Source organism: Gobius niger (assembly GCF_951799975.1).
Source record: "Gobius niger genome assembly, chromosome: 10".
Classification (NCBI taxonomy): domain Eukaryota; kingdom Metazoa; phylum Chordata; class Actinopteri; order Gobiiformes; family Gobiidae; genus Gobius; species Gobius niger.
Genome location: NC_136861.1, coordinates 11,556,919 through 11,573,544, shown reverse-complemented (window position 1 = coordinate 11,573,544; position 16,626 = coordinate 11,556,919). Strand labels below are relative to the sequence as shown.

At 44.9% G+C, this 16,626-nt stretch overlaps 2 protein-coding genes across 2 annotated transcripts in view; both read right to left on the bottom strand.

Annotated features, from left to right (window-relative positions):
- The window catches only part of LOC306969197 (uncharacterized protein), a gene marked incomplete at its 5' end in the record, with an annotated part of 105,565 nt that extends 101,115 nt beyond the window's left edge, over nucleotides 1–4,450 (bottom strand). Inside the window, one exon of the mRNA XM_079564797.1 lies at nucleotides 4,401–4,450. Within this exon, the coding sequence (XP_079420923.1) occupies nucleotides 4,401–4,450 (50 nt within the window). The remainder of the gene's footprint in view (nucleotides 1–4,400) is intronic.
- Nucleotides 4,451–15,183: 10,733 nt separating this feature from the next.
- On the bottom strand, nucleotides 15,184–16,626 carry LOC306968981 (amine sulfotransferase-like; the record flags this gene model as incomplete). Its single annotated transcript, XM_079564585.1, has 6 exons — nucleotides 15,184–15,293; nucleotides 15,415–15,586; nucleotides 15,659–15,753; nucleotides 15,860–15,986; nucleotides 16,069–16,274; nucleotides 16,485–16,626. 6 exons carry the CDS (start codon nucleotides 16,624–16,626, stop codon nucleotides 15,184–15,186), a joined length of 852 nt encoding a protein of 283 aa, XP_079420711.1.

Genomic DNA, 16,626 nt, shown 5'->3' with positions numbered 1-16,626 from the left:
AATCACTGACATTAATCTCAAAGACCTGGGATGATTAGTTTTCAGGTTGAGCCCTGTTAAGGGAAAAACTACTGAAAAAGGATGTTCAACTTTATTAAGCAGATCATCATTTTCAAGCAATAAGGGAAAGAAAAAGGGTCTTTCTGCTGATGAAAAGCGTGAAATAGTTGAATGCCTTGGTCTAGGTATGAAAACATTTGATATTTCATGAAAGATTAAGCATAATCATCATACGGATAAGAGATCTGTGGATGATTCAGTGCACACTTGGGTTTGTGCAGATAAAGGTACAATATGGACGGTTTCTGCCGGACAAACACATCAGATTAAGAGAACAGATGCTACAAAGCAGCATACCTGTATTTGAAGCTGCTGGTGCCTCTAGAGTCTCCCGAACATCAAAGTGTAGGACCCTCCAGAGGCTACAGTTGTGCATAAACCTTCTCTCCGGGCCTCCCCTAAACTGTTCATTGAAGCTGATGAACAGAAACGGCTGCAGTGGCTCAGAAATACATGAGGACTCATTTTCAAAAAGTCTTGTTCACTGATGAGTGCTGTGTAGCCCTGGATGGTCAAATCAATGGAGTAGTGGATAGTTGGTGAACGGCCACAATGTCCCAACAAGGCTGTGATGTCAGTAAAGAGGTGGCGGAGTCATGTTTTGGGCCAGAATCATGGTGAGAGCTGGTCGGTCCCTTTAGGCCCTTTTAGGCTCCCTGAAGGTGTGAAAATGACCTTTGAAAAATATGTGGAGTTTCTGACTGACCACTGTCTTCTATGGTACAAAAAGAAGAGCTGTGCTTTCCCGAACAAAATCATCTTCATGCATGAAAACGCACCATGTCCTGCTGTAAAGAATACCTCTGCATCACTGGCTGCTATGGGCATAAAAGGAGAGAAACTCATGATGTGGACCCCCTCCTCCCCTGACCTCAACCCTACTGAGAACCTTTGCAGTCTCAACAAAAAGGCTATTCTAACATCCTGCAAATAAACCCAAGCAGAAACTCTCCAAAAACTCACAAGTTAAGTTAATTAGTTTAAGAATTTTGAAGCTGCTATCACACAAAGGCTCCTATGGTAAATTATAATTTGACCTGTTAAGATTTTTTTTTTATTGAAATAGCTTTTGATTTCAGTAAATATGACCTCATAATGCTACAAATTCAACAAATGACAATTTTCAATTAATTACAAGCTTTAAAATGTATTGAAACGATGAGTTGCATAATAATTTTTATTATATTTATTTTTGAAAAAAATACTGTTATCACATTTAAATGATCCTCTACCAGTTAAAGACTTTTATGAGAAAATTATACTGACTCTCATTTGAGTTGACAATTTAGAAAATCTTAGAAAAATGTTATTTGCATAATAATTTGGGACGTAGTGTACATCTGATAGAAGAAAGGGACAACACCAAAGAGCAAAATGTGGCACAGAAAATGAAACACTTCAAAATGACACAAAAGAAACAATATCTGACAACTGAAGATTTGGCTAAAGCGGACCAGTGCATAATTCAGTTTGAGCAACGTCACAGGTTTGAATCTGAGATTTCTTTACTCAGAGCCACAAAGAACATCTCAAAGGAGAGCAAGCTCTATAAGTTGGATCCGTGGAGTACTCAGAGTTGGTAGCCGTCCTGTCATCCTGTGTAAAGACCTGCATGTGGCTACATTAATTCTACGCCATATTCATCATCAACTTGGCCATGCAGGAAGAAACCACATGGTGTCCAGGTTGAGGCAAAAAATACTGGATAATTAATGCAAACTCTGCTGCCAGAAGAATTCTATCTGAATGTGTCACCTGTCGAAGAAACAGAGGAAAGTTAATTGAACAAATGGAGAGAGTGAGACCAGATAATGCTCCATTCACAGACGTTGGAGTAGACTATTGTGACCCGTTTAATGTTGAAGTTGAAAAGATATGGTGTCATTTTCACTTGTGTGACCAGCCGTGCAGTCCATATGGAAGTGGCGTAGACACTGGATGCTGATTCTTGCATCAATGCAATTAGAAGATTTGTGTGCAGACGTGGCCCAGTCTCCTCCATCAGATCAGACAATGGCACAAATTTTGTGGGAGCCAACAGAGAGCTCAAAGAAAGCCTTGTTGCGTTTAATCAGGAAAAAATTCAAGGCGCTATGGCCAGGGATGGCATTACCTGGCACTTTAACACCCCTTCAGCTTCACATCAAGGTGGCGTCTGGGAGCGCCTGATTCGTTCAGTCAGGAATATTCTCACCTCTGTCCTCAAGCTGCAGATTGTGGATGATGAGTGCCTCCAAACTGTGCCTTGTGAAGCTGAGGCCATTTTAAACGACAGACCTCTCACGCCAGTCTCTAATGACCCAGATGATTTTGAAGCCCTCACGCCAAATTACATTCTAACATTAAAGGGCAAACATGTCATGCCACCTGGACTTTAAAAAAAAACATGATTCATACCTGAGGAAAAGGTGGAGACAGGTACAATACATGGCTGAAATATTCTGGAAAAGATGGATCGAAGAATACTTGTCCATCATGCAGGAGAGACAGAAGTGGATAAGGCCGAGAAGAAACATCTGTCCTGGAGACATAGTGCTGCGTGCAGACGCCACTGCCCCCAGAGGACGTTGGCAGATGGGGAGAGTCTTGGCCATTAACACTGATGCTCGTAGCCTGGTCCGCTCGGTGCAGCTGAAGACTAAAACCAGTGTACTAGACAGGCCTGTGACCAAGCTATGCCTGCTGCTGGAAGCTGCTATGGAGTAAAACTCTATCTGTCTCACCATCCACTGCTCTATCCTGTCATCACTGTATATTTTTGCAGTAAGAAGAAAAAGAAGGAAAAAAAAATCACCTAAGGATACTGCATCTCACATAGAATATGACTGACATGGACGTTAGAATAGCTCCTTTTGTTTATGGAGCTAGTAATTGTGATTGAATGCACAATTAGGGGCCGGAGTGTAGGACCTATTTGTCAGTTTTATGGTTTACATTTAAAATTAAGTTCACTTCTTGTTTATTAGTTACACATTTTGAATTGTGTATTTTGTAGTAATTGTTTACATTATTTTTCGTTTCTTAAGTATGTTTTCTTTTTGCAATATATTCTTCTATCTATATTCCGTGGCCTTTTTGTCTCAAAGAGGAGTTGAATCCACATTCTTACGAGCACAGTAACTTACAGTAACTCTAGTTCTCTGAATGTGCACAGTCTACAACAAGTTGGGTTACTCTCAGGCTAATTCTCAGTGGTAAGACAAAAATAACCGTCAGGTGCAGGTTTTAGTTAGTTTTAAATCAGCGGTTCCCAAACTGTGGGTCAGGGCCAGAAGTGAGAGAATAGGCCCATTTGCCATTTTAAAAAGTAGGGGAAATAGACTAGTAGTTGTCCTAAATCCCAGTTGGACAATGGCTTAGTGGTTAGTGGTTCTCACACAGAGGTGCAGGGCCTTTGTTGACAAATAATCACTACAGGCATCTTTCTGTAGATTCCATCAATACAACTTTTGAAAACACATGTTTAGAACATAAACTCTTAAAGCGCAGTAACTCTTAAAGACTTCCCCCGCTCACTTCCGTCAATAACCTTTAGGAGTTACTGCGCGGACGTTTTACTCCTCGTATCATTACGCCTCACAATATAGTTCCCCTTTTTATCTGCTTGTAAAATCGACATGCTACATTTCTGTGTAAATATACTTCGCATGAAAACACTTCACATAACTTTATTTAAATAGGGAACACGTGGAAGAGCTTGGTAGCTTCTATCGTGAGCTTTTTTGGAGCTATATGACATGTGGGAGAGGCTGCGTATGTGCTCCGTTTGCGTGGCAGAGCGCACGGACAAAGACCAGACGGGGATATATTAACACGTCTAAAGTGAGGTAAGAGCATATCTCAGTATGTAAAAACGGTGGCCTATTCCTTTAAGTGTCGGCTGTATTTGCCAATAGCGAGATTTGGGTGTGCCTTTAAAAACTTTAGAAACTGTGGGGCTTTTCATTCATCCAAACTCCAAATTGCACACACTAGGCTACATCAGGTCGGGTTCTGTGAAGGACGAAGCAGCGGTTCTGTCCGGGTGGTGTGAGTGAGGAGAGGCCAGGGTGAGGAGCGGTCAGTGTCCGCGGGAGGAGTTGTCTGAAGCGGCCAGTGGAGCATTCCTGTTTCCCGTTTTGAAAATGCGTCAGCGCCAGTGCGCATACTTGCAGGAGTACGAGCGTGCACGTCTAATGCGCACCAAAGGCAACAAGTCGCATATGTTTTTCACTAATAGGTGAATCGTATTTTGCATTTCCTTTATTTGTTTCGAAGATTATACTAGAAAGTCAACTGGGGAAAAGCGTGCCTGCGGTACTGATCCATAGTGGACAAGATAATTACCAACATAACTTTACCTGATGTTTACGTCTTCCTCCTCTGCGTGTGGTTTTCCTTCCTCTTCCATCGTATATCAGGTTAGGTCGTCTTGGTCGTTGTATGGTTGATTGTGAAGAAAACTCTTGCCCGGAAAAGCTGTGGTATCAGAATGAGACTGTTCCCTGAACAATGAGATGAAGAAATGTGTTGCTGCTTTCAGTTTCGTTTTCACTTCTTCAACAACTCGAGCCTCACCCACAAGGACAACTTTGTCTGCAGGCGTGTTTCAAAGCTAGGCTAAACACATACAAAAAATATGATAGCCTACTGTTTCATGCTGTTCCGTTTACCCAGTCTTAAACCATACAGAATGGACGTAATCGTTTGTAAGTTCAACTTTATTTGTAGACATGCTGGAACACATGTACATGCAACTTGCTCTTAACCCAGTGTCACACTCAAAGTGGTCCCCCTAGGAAAATAACAATAACATTGCTATTGACACATCCTTTCTTCTTCTTTTTTTCTCTTCTTTTTTTTTTTTTTTATAATTTGCTTACCCAACCAAAATAAACATTTTCTTTTTTAGGGCATCTTCTCAGTGCAGCATGTGTAAACAAGAACACTTCAGAAAACATCTTGGTATGCCTAGGCTAAAAAAAAAGGCTCTCTGGTAGCATCCTAGGTGCATTTTTTCTTTTCTTTTTCTTTGTTATTTCAAGCAATAAATTCCCAAGTCCTTCACACTTCATCTTCATTCTTTTATTTTTGTTTCAATTTTTAATTTTTTTTTTTAGAATAAATCACAGTACAACAGCAGTCTGTAATCAAACAACCTTCACTTACAATAGTCTTTCAGATATGCAGGTGTTTTAACCTGACGACCCGACCTAGTAACCGTGGCATCACCAGTTTTCTCAATGGTTATGTAGCCCATCTATTTTATCTATTGGTAAAACAAATGTAATTTCATTGTTATTTATTATTGGTAGAAAGTGTAAATTATTCACTATACGATCACATGTACCGCAATGGGTGGAGTCCAGGAGTGGGGCTCATTCACAAAAGTGAGTTGCCCACGCCCACTGGGGAGTAGTGAGTGATGCCTGGTGTGTGCGCTATGGTGACGCTGGTCCAAGCGTGCCTCAACATGTACAACGAACTGGACTAAATAAAGTTGCAAACCATCCAAGTTTACGCCTGTTCTGTTGGAGAGTGCAACATAAATCTTGGCGCCGTGACCCGGATTGGAGATCGCAAATGGACAGCGGCTATTTGACCAACAGCTGATCGGAGTTGTAGCTACAAGCCAACAGCTGATAGCCCACTACGGCGGCGCACGGCTACCTACTCACAAACTGTACTCTTTCACCAAACGAGCTAAGGTAAAAGCATTAACGGTGAATCGTGACTATTGCCATTTGGAAAATGTCTGTCATCTGGGAAAGTACGCTGGAACAGATCGAGGGGAAACTATTGACTTTACCTGCTATGGAGCTGTCTAATTTATGCACAATGCTGGAGCTACCTGTAAGCGAAGAGGACAAAAACCTACCTCGCAAAATGAGACGGATTATCCTACAACATTTGGAAGGAGAAGACGTGATTTCGCTGGAGGACGAAGGAATGTCTCTGTTGCTGAAGGTCGGAGATCGCATTGATGAATTGACGCGTTCTATAACACCAGACCTCCATCTGCTGGAAAGATCAGGTACTGCACCCAGCAATGAAAATGTGCCCAGCGCACCCGTGTCTGCTGCTAATATTCCTGTCTATAATGCCAGTCCTGCATTTGTTCATCAGTTATATCGAAAAGACTTTAAAATTGTTGGACAAATTGGTGAACCACAGCAAAAAGACAAACTTGGATATACAAGCTTAGAGAGACAGATTGAAAAAGCCCTGAAGAAAGGATACAGTGAAGCTGATATTGTGGAGGCTGTAATCCAAGCTATTGTTCCGGGAATAAAATTAAAAAGTTACCTTGAGAGCAGACTGGACCTTTCTCTTCAGGCATTGAGGCAAATTTTGAGAACCCATTTTATTGAAAAGGATGCAACAGAACTGTACTACTGTCTCACTAGAGCAGCACAAGACTCAAGGGAGACACCCATACAGTTTGTAATGAGAGCTATGGACTTGAGACAGCAAATTTTGTTTGCATCTGAAAGGGCTGAGTTTGGATTAAAGTATAGCTCTGAACTGATCCAAAACCAGTTTCTTCAGACAGTGCTTACTGGTTTGATTGATGACACTGTCCGGGCTGATTTAAAGCCATACTTACGTGACCCAAAGGTGGCGGATGAGGTTCTCCTGGAGAAAGTCACTGATGCATATACTCTAGAAGTGGAAAGGAAAAACAAGTTTGCCTCCATGTCAAAATCACGAGGGGCAAGAGTAGCAGCAGTGGGGGAGGATTATACTTACAGCAGAGAGAGCAACACCCTGATGTCCACCACCGATGCCGCCAAGCCCAGCGAACCACCCAAACGTGAGACGCTCCTGGATAAAGTGGACCATGGCAATAAAGCCATCTGTGAGGCTATACAACACCTCACAAACCAGCTCTCTACCCTCCATCAAGCTCCAGCTCCGGGACCACCACGCCTTGAGGGACCTAGCAGACATTTCAACAAGAGGTTCAGGCCACAACAGCGACCGCATACGACCGGGAGGTGTCAACGCTGCCAGGACACCAACCCCCACGGCAAGTGTGACCACTGTTATAAATGTGGGAGTGCTGACCACTGGGCCATTGGCTGTCGCAAGGGCACCAATGTCTCAGCCTCGTCAAATAAGATTGAGACTAAGGTACATCTTGGTAAGACCGACGCCCAGTTCAGCCAGACAACACCTCTCTCTAGTAAGCAAAGACAGACAGCTAAACTAGTGGGGCGAAGATGCCTGGTTCGAGCCTTCCTCAATAATGTGGATACAACTGTATTATGGGACAGTGGCTCACAGGTGTCGATTGTTGGAGTGGACTGGAAAAATAAATACTTACCAGATGTCCTGGTGAGGCCTGTAGCAGAGCTCCTAGAGGATGGGGAATTTAGCCTGTCTGCAGCTAATGGAACAGAGATTCCCTACAAAGGATGGATGGAGGTGGAGTTCTCTCTCTCTCACGAGGCTGTCCCAGGGATGAGTGAGCAGTCCGTGCTTGTACCTGTCCTGGTGGCCAGCAGTGACTTGGAGCGTCCAATTATAGGCTTCAATGTCATAGAGGAACTCGCCCTGACCAGTGACAATTCAGAGAACTGCAATCCGGTTGGTCACATGGCCCAGAGACTTTCCTCAGCACTAGAGGTAGGCCGCAGAACGGCTCATGCTGTCCTGTCTGTGTTGAAGCAGCATAAGCCTGAGGACAGCCCCCACATCGCTCGCCTCAGCCGACGCCCGGTGACAATTCTCAAAAACAGTATCCAGAACGTGTCTTGTGGACTGGTCCATGGGGGTGGATCCTATGCTGTGCTGGAACCAAACCCCGAGTTTCCATGGCCAAATGGATTAAAAGTGAGAGAGCAGCTCATAGTTATCCCCCAAGGCAGTGCACGTGTCACTGTGGCTGTGGAGAATAATACTGACAGAGACATTGCATTGTGTGGTCGCACCACCCTTGGTTGGCTGCATAGTGTTAATAGTGTGTGTCCCCTGGAGCATAAGCAATCACTATCTCCAGAAGAGGGCAGCACCACACTTGAAGAAGGGCAGTCGACTCAAGTGCTGCTGAATGAGCTGTGGGATCCTCCTGTGGACCTGAGCCATCTCTCTCCAGAACAACAACAGAAGGTACGCCAAATGCTGAGGGAAGAGAGTCAAGTATTTGCTAAGGATGAGTGGGATACGGGATGTATTAAAGGACTGGAAATGAATATTCAGCTCAAAGATGATACCCCAGTGCAAAGGACTTACAATTCAATCCCACGTCATCTTTATCAGGAAGTGAAAACACACATCCAAGATCTGCTGAGTAGGGGATGGATCCAGAAATCCTACTCCTCATATTCCTCACCTATTGTCTGCGTCAGGAAAAAAGATGGGAGCCTTCGTCTTTGTGTGGACTACCGGCTGTTGAACCAAAAGACTTTGCCCGATCGCCACCCCATCCCTCGTATTCAGGAAATTCTGGAGAATCTGGGAGGCAACGCGTGGTTCACGGTCCTGGATCAAGGAAAGGCATACCATCAGGGCTTTGTGAGTGAGAGGAGTCGCCCATCTACAGCCTTTATTACACCCTGGGGCCTGTATGAATGGGTACGGATCCCATTTGGACTTGCAAATGCTCCTGCTACATTCCAGCGCTACATGGAGAGCTGTCTTGGGGATTTAAGAGATGAAGTGTGCGTCCCTTACCTTGACGATGTCCTGGTCTTCAGCAAAAGTTTTGATCAGCATGTACAAAATGTGAGGCAAGTGCTGCAAAGACAAAAACAAGCTGGTATTAAACTGAGACCAACAAAGTGTGATTTCTTCAAACCGGAGGTGTGTTATGTGGGGCGGATCATCTCAGCTGAGGGCTACAAGATGAATCCCAAGGAAATGGAAGCGGTCCAAGCCCTCCAACATGAGACTCCCTCTACTGTCAGAGAAGTGAGGAAGTTGATGGGATTCCTCACCTACTACAGGTCCTACATTCAAGACTTCTCGAGGACAGCAAAGCCCCTGTACGACCTGCTCTCTAAGCCCAAAGTTGCAGAGAAAAGCCCGCCGAAGAAGGTCTCAAGTCGTCAGTCAGCTCAGCTTGCTCCATCTCACCCAGTGCAATGGACTGTGATTCACCAAGAGGCACTGCAGAAGTTGGTACATCAGCTGACTAACCCTCCAGTGATGGCCTATCCCGACCTAGAGAAGCCCTTCATTCTGCACGTGGATGCTTCAGAAGAGGGACTGGGTGCTGTCCTCTATCAAAGGCAAGAGGGAGCCCTCAGAGTTATTGGGTATGGCTCCAGGACCCTTTCCGCCACTGAGAAGAACTACAAACTCCACTCTGGAAAACTGGAGTTTTTGGCTCTAAAATGGGCAATTACTGAGCGTTTTCGGGACTATCTCTTCCATGCACCTCACTTTACAGTGTACAGTGACAACAATCCACTGACCTATGTCACCAAATCTGCCAAGCTGAATGCGACGGGACACCGGTGGATAGCAGAGTTGGCTGATTACCGGTTTACCATCAAGTACCGGCCCGGGACTGCTAATAGGGATGCCGATTTCCTGTCAAGATACAAGCCTATTCACAACATCATCAGGGAGTGCACTGAAGAGTTCCATCAAGAGGATATTGAAGGCATTGGCATATGCATGCGGGAGGAAAGCAGAGGCGAAATCAATTGGATCTCAGCAGTTACCTGTAACATTGATGCTCTTCCACAAGAGGTCAGCATTGCTCCATCTGTACAGCCCTTAGCAGCCAAAGATATCAGTGCAGCTCAAGGAGCAGATCCAGCCATCTCCAGAGTCCTGTTCCTGAAACAAAAATATACTCACCTGAAGTACAAAGAAAGAGTGACAGAGAGTGCACCAGTGCGGAGGCTCCTCAGAGAGTGGTCTCGCTTGCAGACGGATGAAGATGGGATCCTCTGGAGGGAAACATCCTGTAGAACACAGTTGGTCGTCCCAGAGCCCATGAAAGCTCTCATCTACAAGCACCTTCATGAAGATATGGGACACTTGGGAACAGAACGAGTTATAGCTCTGGCACGTGAGCGCTTTTTCTGGCCCAAGATGAGACAAGAAATTGAGCATTATGTCACTTCTGTCTGCAGCTGCCTCAAGAGGAAGAAGCCAAATAGAGTCACTCGAACGCCAATTCAGAGTATTAAGACATCAGCTCCGTTTGAGTTGATCTCTATTGACTTTGTGCACCTGGAGAAGAGCAGTGGAGGAGAGGAGTACATCCTTGTATTGGTGGATCACTTCACCAAATATGCACAGGCATATGCCACAAGGGATAAGTCTGGGAAGACGGTGGCCAGAAAGCTATTTGATGATTTCATTCTGCGTTTTGGCTTCCCTGCCAGAATCCATCATGACCAGGGACGGGAGTTTGAAAATCAGCTCTTCCGCAAACTAGAGAGCTATTCTGGTGTACGACACTCCCGCACTTCACCCTACCATCCACAGTCAAACCCTGCAGAGCGCTTCAACCGGACTTTGCTCGGGATGCTGAGGACCCTGGCAGAAACTGAGAAGTCACGCTGGAAGGAACATCTCGGTAAAGTCGTCCATGCCTATAACTCCACAGTCCATGAAGCGACAGGGTATTCTCCGTTTTTCCTCCTCTTCGGCCGTGAACCTACTCTACCCGTTGATCTGCTCATCCCTCGAAAAAAACATGAAGAAGAGCGCCAGTCTCTAGTAGGTTATGCAGAGAAATGGAGAGAAGCTATGCAGCAGGCCTATGCTATAGCCATGGAGAACATGTGGAAGTCGGCCAGAAGAGGGCAGAAGTGCTACAACCAACGTGCATGGAGCTCAACGCTACAACCTGGTGACCACGTCCTGGTACGGAATCTAACCCCCAGAGGTGGTCCAGGGAAGCTGCGGAGCTATTGGGAGGAAACCATCTATGTGGTGAGAGAGAGGAGAGGCCCTGACAGTCCAGTGTACACAGTGGAGCCACTGCAAGGTACAGGGAGGAGAAGAGTGTTACACCGCAACCTGTTGTTGCCCTGCCCTTACCTGGTAGAAGAGCCCCCCAGGGACATTCCTCAGTCCGGTTTAAACCACCCCCCACCTCAGACCAGGGGAAGACACCAAAGAGGTCGGCGAGAGCTGCGACCAGTGGAGACAGGAAGTTCCAGTGAGGAGGAGTTTGGCCTCTGGACAGCTGGGAAGCCACTGCATCCACTCACCACAGCACCTGTCAGAAGGCCCATGCAAGTGGAGAGACGGGAAGAGAATGCGGTGCAGCCTCAAGTGGTAGCTCCTGGGAGTCCTGAAGGCGAGCCTGAAAATCAAGAGGGTTCACCAGCCTCCGCCAGTGAGTCGGAAGAGGAACAGAGGGAAGCTGCAGTTCCACCACGGAGGCCAGTCAGAGCAAAACAGCCTCGTCGTCTGTACACCTATGACCAGCTGGGTGAACCAACAGTGAGAGAGCTGCAGACCTGTCCCATTCGTGCTAGCGGTGCAGATGAGGTCCACACCGACGACGGACCCATTATGTATCCTTTTTCGCATTATTAGTCTTATAGGCTATTGTAAATAGTGAAAGATGGGTTATTTGACTCCTAAAACGTTATGTAGTGGGTAGAGTAAATGGTTTAAGTGGCACACAAATTTGATACTATTCTAAAGAGTATTAGTTGTAACGTATCTGATCTAAAGTTAACTAAAGTGAAATGGTATAGTCATGTGATAACATGCTTTTGGGTGAAGCAAGTATTTTCCTTGTCCCATGATGGAAGATTGGGGGGCCCACCGATACTTCCCTGGACGATGCACCCGCTGATGCATATGGACTTAATGACGAGTCGTGTGTTGTTGCCATAAAAAAATGGACTTTGATAAAAAGACGTTTTATAACAAGTTAAAATTGTAAACAATGTGAAATGCCAAACCTGTTGCTCTTGAAATGTAATGCCTAATTTGTATAGTCTTTTACACGTGGGTATAAAAGGGAAAATGGAAAAAAAAAAAGAGACTATGGGGAGCACTTCTCTTTTCAGTGGGGAAGGGTGTAGCCCATCTATTTTATCTATTGGTAAAACAAATGTAATTTCATTGTTATTTATTATTGGTAGAAAGTGTAAATTATTCACTATACGATCACATGTACCGCAATGGGTGGAGTCCAGGAGTGGGGCTCATTCACAAAAGTGAGTTGCCCACGCCCACTGGGGAGTAGTGAGTGATGCCTGGTGTGTGCGCTATGGTGACGCTGGTCCAAGCGTGCCTCAACATGTACAACGAACTGGACTAAATAAAGTTGCAAACCATCCAAGTTTACGCCTGTTCTGTTGGAGAGTGCAACAGTTACAATCTGTGCTTTCGTCAAAGTCTGTGTTTGTTGTCGATAAGTCCTTGTTTGTTGTTAGTCACTTCTGGCTCCAACAGTGACTCCTTTGTAGGCAGAAGGGTCCGGGTCCTCCTACTCAAAAGTCTCTGGGCTGGGCTAGTGTCCAGACCTTGGCTTGGAGTATTTCGATGATCCAGTATAGCCAAGTATGGGTCTTGTCCTGCAGCTGCAGCTTTCTGCATGAGCCGTTTTGCTGTCTTGACTGCAGACTCAGCTTTTCCGTTGCTTTGTGGATATCCCGGTGAAGATGTTCGGTGCTCGAATTCCCACTTTTGACTGAACTTCTTAAACTCCTGTGACGAATACTGCGGTCCATTATCGGAAATCAGCACATCCGGTATTCCTTGACGAGCGAAATGTGCTTTCAGCTTGTGTATCACTGTGGTTCTCTTGGTGTCTGGTAGATAGTCGACTTCACAGAAGTTTGAATAATAGTCCACAGTTACCATGTAGTCCTTGTTATGCCATGAAAACAGATCACTTCCTACTTTGGACCAAGGTCTGTAGGCAACATCATGGGGCTGTCTCTTTTTGTTGTTTGGGGTCAACTGACCTGCAGATGTCACATTTGGATGTAAAAGTCTTTATCTGTTCACTCATGCCCTGCCAGTGCACACTCTCACGTGCCCGTCTGAGGCATCCTTGAACTCCCAGGTGTGATGAGTGTATACGGCAGGTGAGGTCGGCTCTGAGCGTGTCAGGGATAACTGCTCTTTCTCCCCGGCACACAATGCCGTCCTGGAAGCTCAGCTCGTCCTGAAATGCAAAATAGTGTTGAATGTCCAGAGTAAAGTCTCTTTTGTGCTTAGGCCAACCTTTTCTGATAAGCTCCATCACTCTTTGTAACTTTGAGTCCCCTTTTGTCGCATCTCCGATTGCGGACAGTCTCTCTGCAGATATCGGTAGGTAGGTTAGCATGTTAACAGTCTCTGGGCCAGATCTTGTGGCGGCGCACGGGGCGGCGCTGGCTCTTGGCGAATTATTTTCCGAGTGGCGGCGCTATATGTGCCATTCGCCTCCGCCACCTGTGAGGGGGCGTCACAAGAGGAGGTGACTGCACTGATGGAAACACGGCTGACATTCACTTCCTCATTTACATTGCGCTGGCTTGCGTTCTTTCTTAAGCCTTAGGCTCTCACAGGTCAAACTAAAAACTTTATTTACCCCATCGTGAGCTAAACCATGTTCACGTCTCGAGAGAAAAAGAGCTACAGCGTCCGCTGTGGCGCAGATCGGCAGCGCTTAGCGTGAACGCGAAGCAAAACAAAAGCACATGTTCACCCCCCACTCCCACACAACCACTCTCCTGGACGCGGAGTCGATCTGGTTGGAGGAAAATGTGTGTCTCCACCCACTTAAATGCGCCAAGTCTGGAGTGGCAAGATCACAAAGTGCGCTCCTACTGAGCGCAAAATGTCACGCTATCGTCTCCGTTTTGATGCACAAGATCGGGCCCTCTAGTTCTGACTCTGTGTCGCCCTGCATACTGTCAGATAAGTATGCTCTGCTCAACGTGTCAGCCAACAGCATGTCTCTACCTGGTACGCAAGTCACATCAATGTCATATTTCTGCAGCCTGCTCTTAACCTTATTAAGTGGTGCGGATTATTTATTAATATGGTATTAATAAGCTTTAGCTCCTTGTTCAAGACGGAGGCCATAACTAATATGCTTGTTATTATCTTTTATCAGTACCCTAATCCTAAACTCAACCCTAACCCATAAAATTGCTAATTCTTATTTATACAAGCAACCCCTAATATAAAGCAAAACCATTTAGGGGCAGATCTAGAGGGATGGCACTGGGTGCCAACCCTAGTAAAGGTCTTACCACCGCAGCTGCCACCCCACGATCTCAGCCAGGTTTTGTCCTCGTCTGGAATTGTCTAAATTATAGTGTAGTCATTAACCTGGCACTTTATAAATGTTTTGTTTTGTTTTGTTTCAAGAACTAGTTGCAGTCCAGATTCCCAAGATTAATTTTCTTTCTTTCTTTCTCTTTCTTTCTTTCTTTTTTTACAAAGAAGAAAGAAATCCCATAGTTGTATTATGGACAATGTTGCTATCTTTACTAACGGAAGAATTGCCCTGGTATCAAGCAAAACGTGCATGCCCCCTCTATAAACATTCAACACTGTAAAATGTGTTGCCACCCCAGAAATAATCCCTGACCCCAGTTGCCACCCCGTGATTTTTTTCCAGATACGCCCCTGCAAGGGGTGCGGCTTTGCTAACTTTCTTTTTTTTTCATCAAGGAAAATTGTGGCCATCACTGCAAATACATTTTATGGGAAGAAGAAAAGTACATACAACTTTTTGTTGAGTAAATTTTGGATTGAAATGTTGATGACATATTTTATATGTCTCTTAACACAATAGTGCATTATATGACTTATTTTAGCATAGTCAAGTGGTTAAAAAATGTCCTCTGCAGTGGACATTTGTCCTTCAATTTGATGGAGGAAGTAACTGCATGGATAGAAGAAGATGGCTACACTCCCTCACGTCAAAAGTGGAAACTTCAACTGTATTTTCTTGGGACTAACTTTGCCATCAAGTTTCAGTTTCACACACATTCTGACATCATAAAAATAAACCTTTTTTTTCTCCCCCTAATACATGCATATCATTTTTTCAGACATCTAATTACCGTACCGTACCTTACGTAAGTTTGGAGGATTTGAAAAGAAAGTGATTGACAGTGAAGTGACATTTTTCCCTAGTAGTAAGGAGGCTACACATATAAATCCGTTTCTATCTTGTTTGTGCTGATTATTAATCACATGCTTAGATGATCTGCTCTTTTATTCCCAGATAAACTGCAAATTCATGTCTCCAAGTTTCTCCTCCAGAATTCGATCCACTCTTTTGCTTTGAGCGTCAGTGAAGGTGTTCTTCCAGTCTCCAATACGACCTGCCAACAAAAACAGAGGTTTAATTTATTTGTTACTGAGTGACAACCATCCACCCCACTCACTCTCACTGAGCTACTTATTGATGAATTTGCTTCTAGGCCGAGGGTTACATGTTTTTACCTTTGCGCATGAAATCTCCACTGAGCTTCTCTTTTGGTGCAAACTTATAGTTGGCTTTGGAGTCCTTTTTCATCGTCCCAAATGTTGATTTCTCTGCAACTTTATCGATATCTGCATCACTGAGATTTTTACCTAAGAAACCACAGATTTTCACCACTGCTCCCCTCAGGTCCTGCAAAACAAAACTGTGATAGTTACAAATAAAGAATCCTAGTTTAGGTCTTAGTTTTCAAAGAGTCCTCACCAGAATCATGTCCTCATACGTCAGGTAGAGGATGTTGTACTGGTCACAGACTGAATGCCACGCTCTGATGTGGTCAAACCAGGATGAACCTCCCACTATAAAGGACATAGAAAAAAGGATTTCTTTTTTTATAAGGGCCCGAGTAATTGAGGCATGAGCTTTACAAGACTAAACATGTAAAAATGAAGTGAAGTTTCTTACCGTTTCCTGATAAATAGTTCTCCAGAAACTCTTCAAAACTGTTAGGACTCTCCAGCAAAAAGAAAACTTTACTGAAGTGGTAATAAGACACAACGTTGTCCTTTGGATTCCGCATCACATAAACAATCTGGGAAGTCAGAAGAAACGCTGATTCACAAATGAATTACACTTTAGTTTCATGGACAATTGAAATACTGTATACGTCTGACCTTGGCTCTCTTGTCCTTGAGCCCCGCAGGCATGAGGGCAGGAGGAAGGTGGGTCGCGAAAAGCCTTGGCGAGGGCCGCAGTGCGTAGTCCGGCCGCCCCTCCGTGTACTCCAGCCACGGCATCTGCTCCTTGTTGTTGGGATACTCATTTAACCCTCCAGCCAGCTCACAGATAGAGATGAGGATTTGCTGCGTCCAGATAGTGCCTGGGTGGAGGGAAGCATCAAGCATACTTGCAAAAACTGCATTTCTCCCATAGAGCTGCATTGGCCCTGCCCTCCATCTGACATTATGACATCATCACACTGTGGTCTGTAGTCTGCTTAACAACAAAACAGAGTTAATTCCACTTCTAAAAAAAAAACGGACCCTTTGAACTGCTCTATGGGGGAAGGGGACGGGGATAAATGACTCACCTGATTTGGGGTAGGTGACCAGGAAGATATCGCTGTCTCGAATCTGAAAACTGTGCAGTGAATCCAGATACTCTGGAGTCGCCCATCCAGTGGCAAAAGTAAAGCCTTTGTATCGACATAAGTACTCCGAGATCTGCTCCAT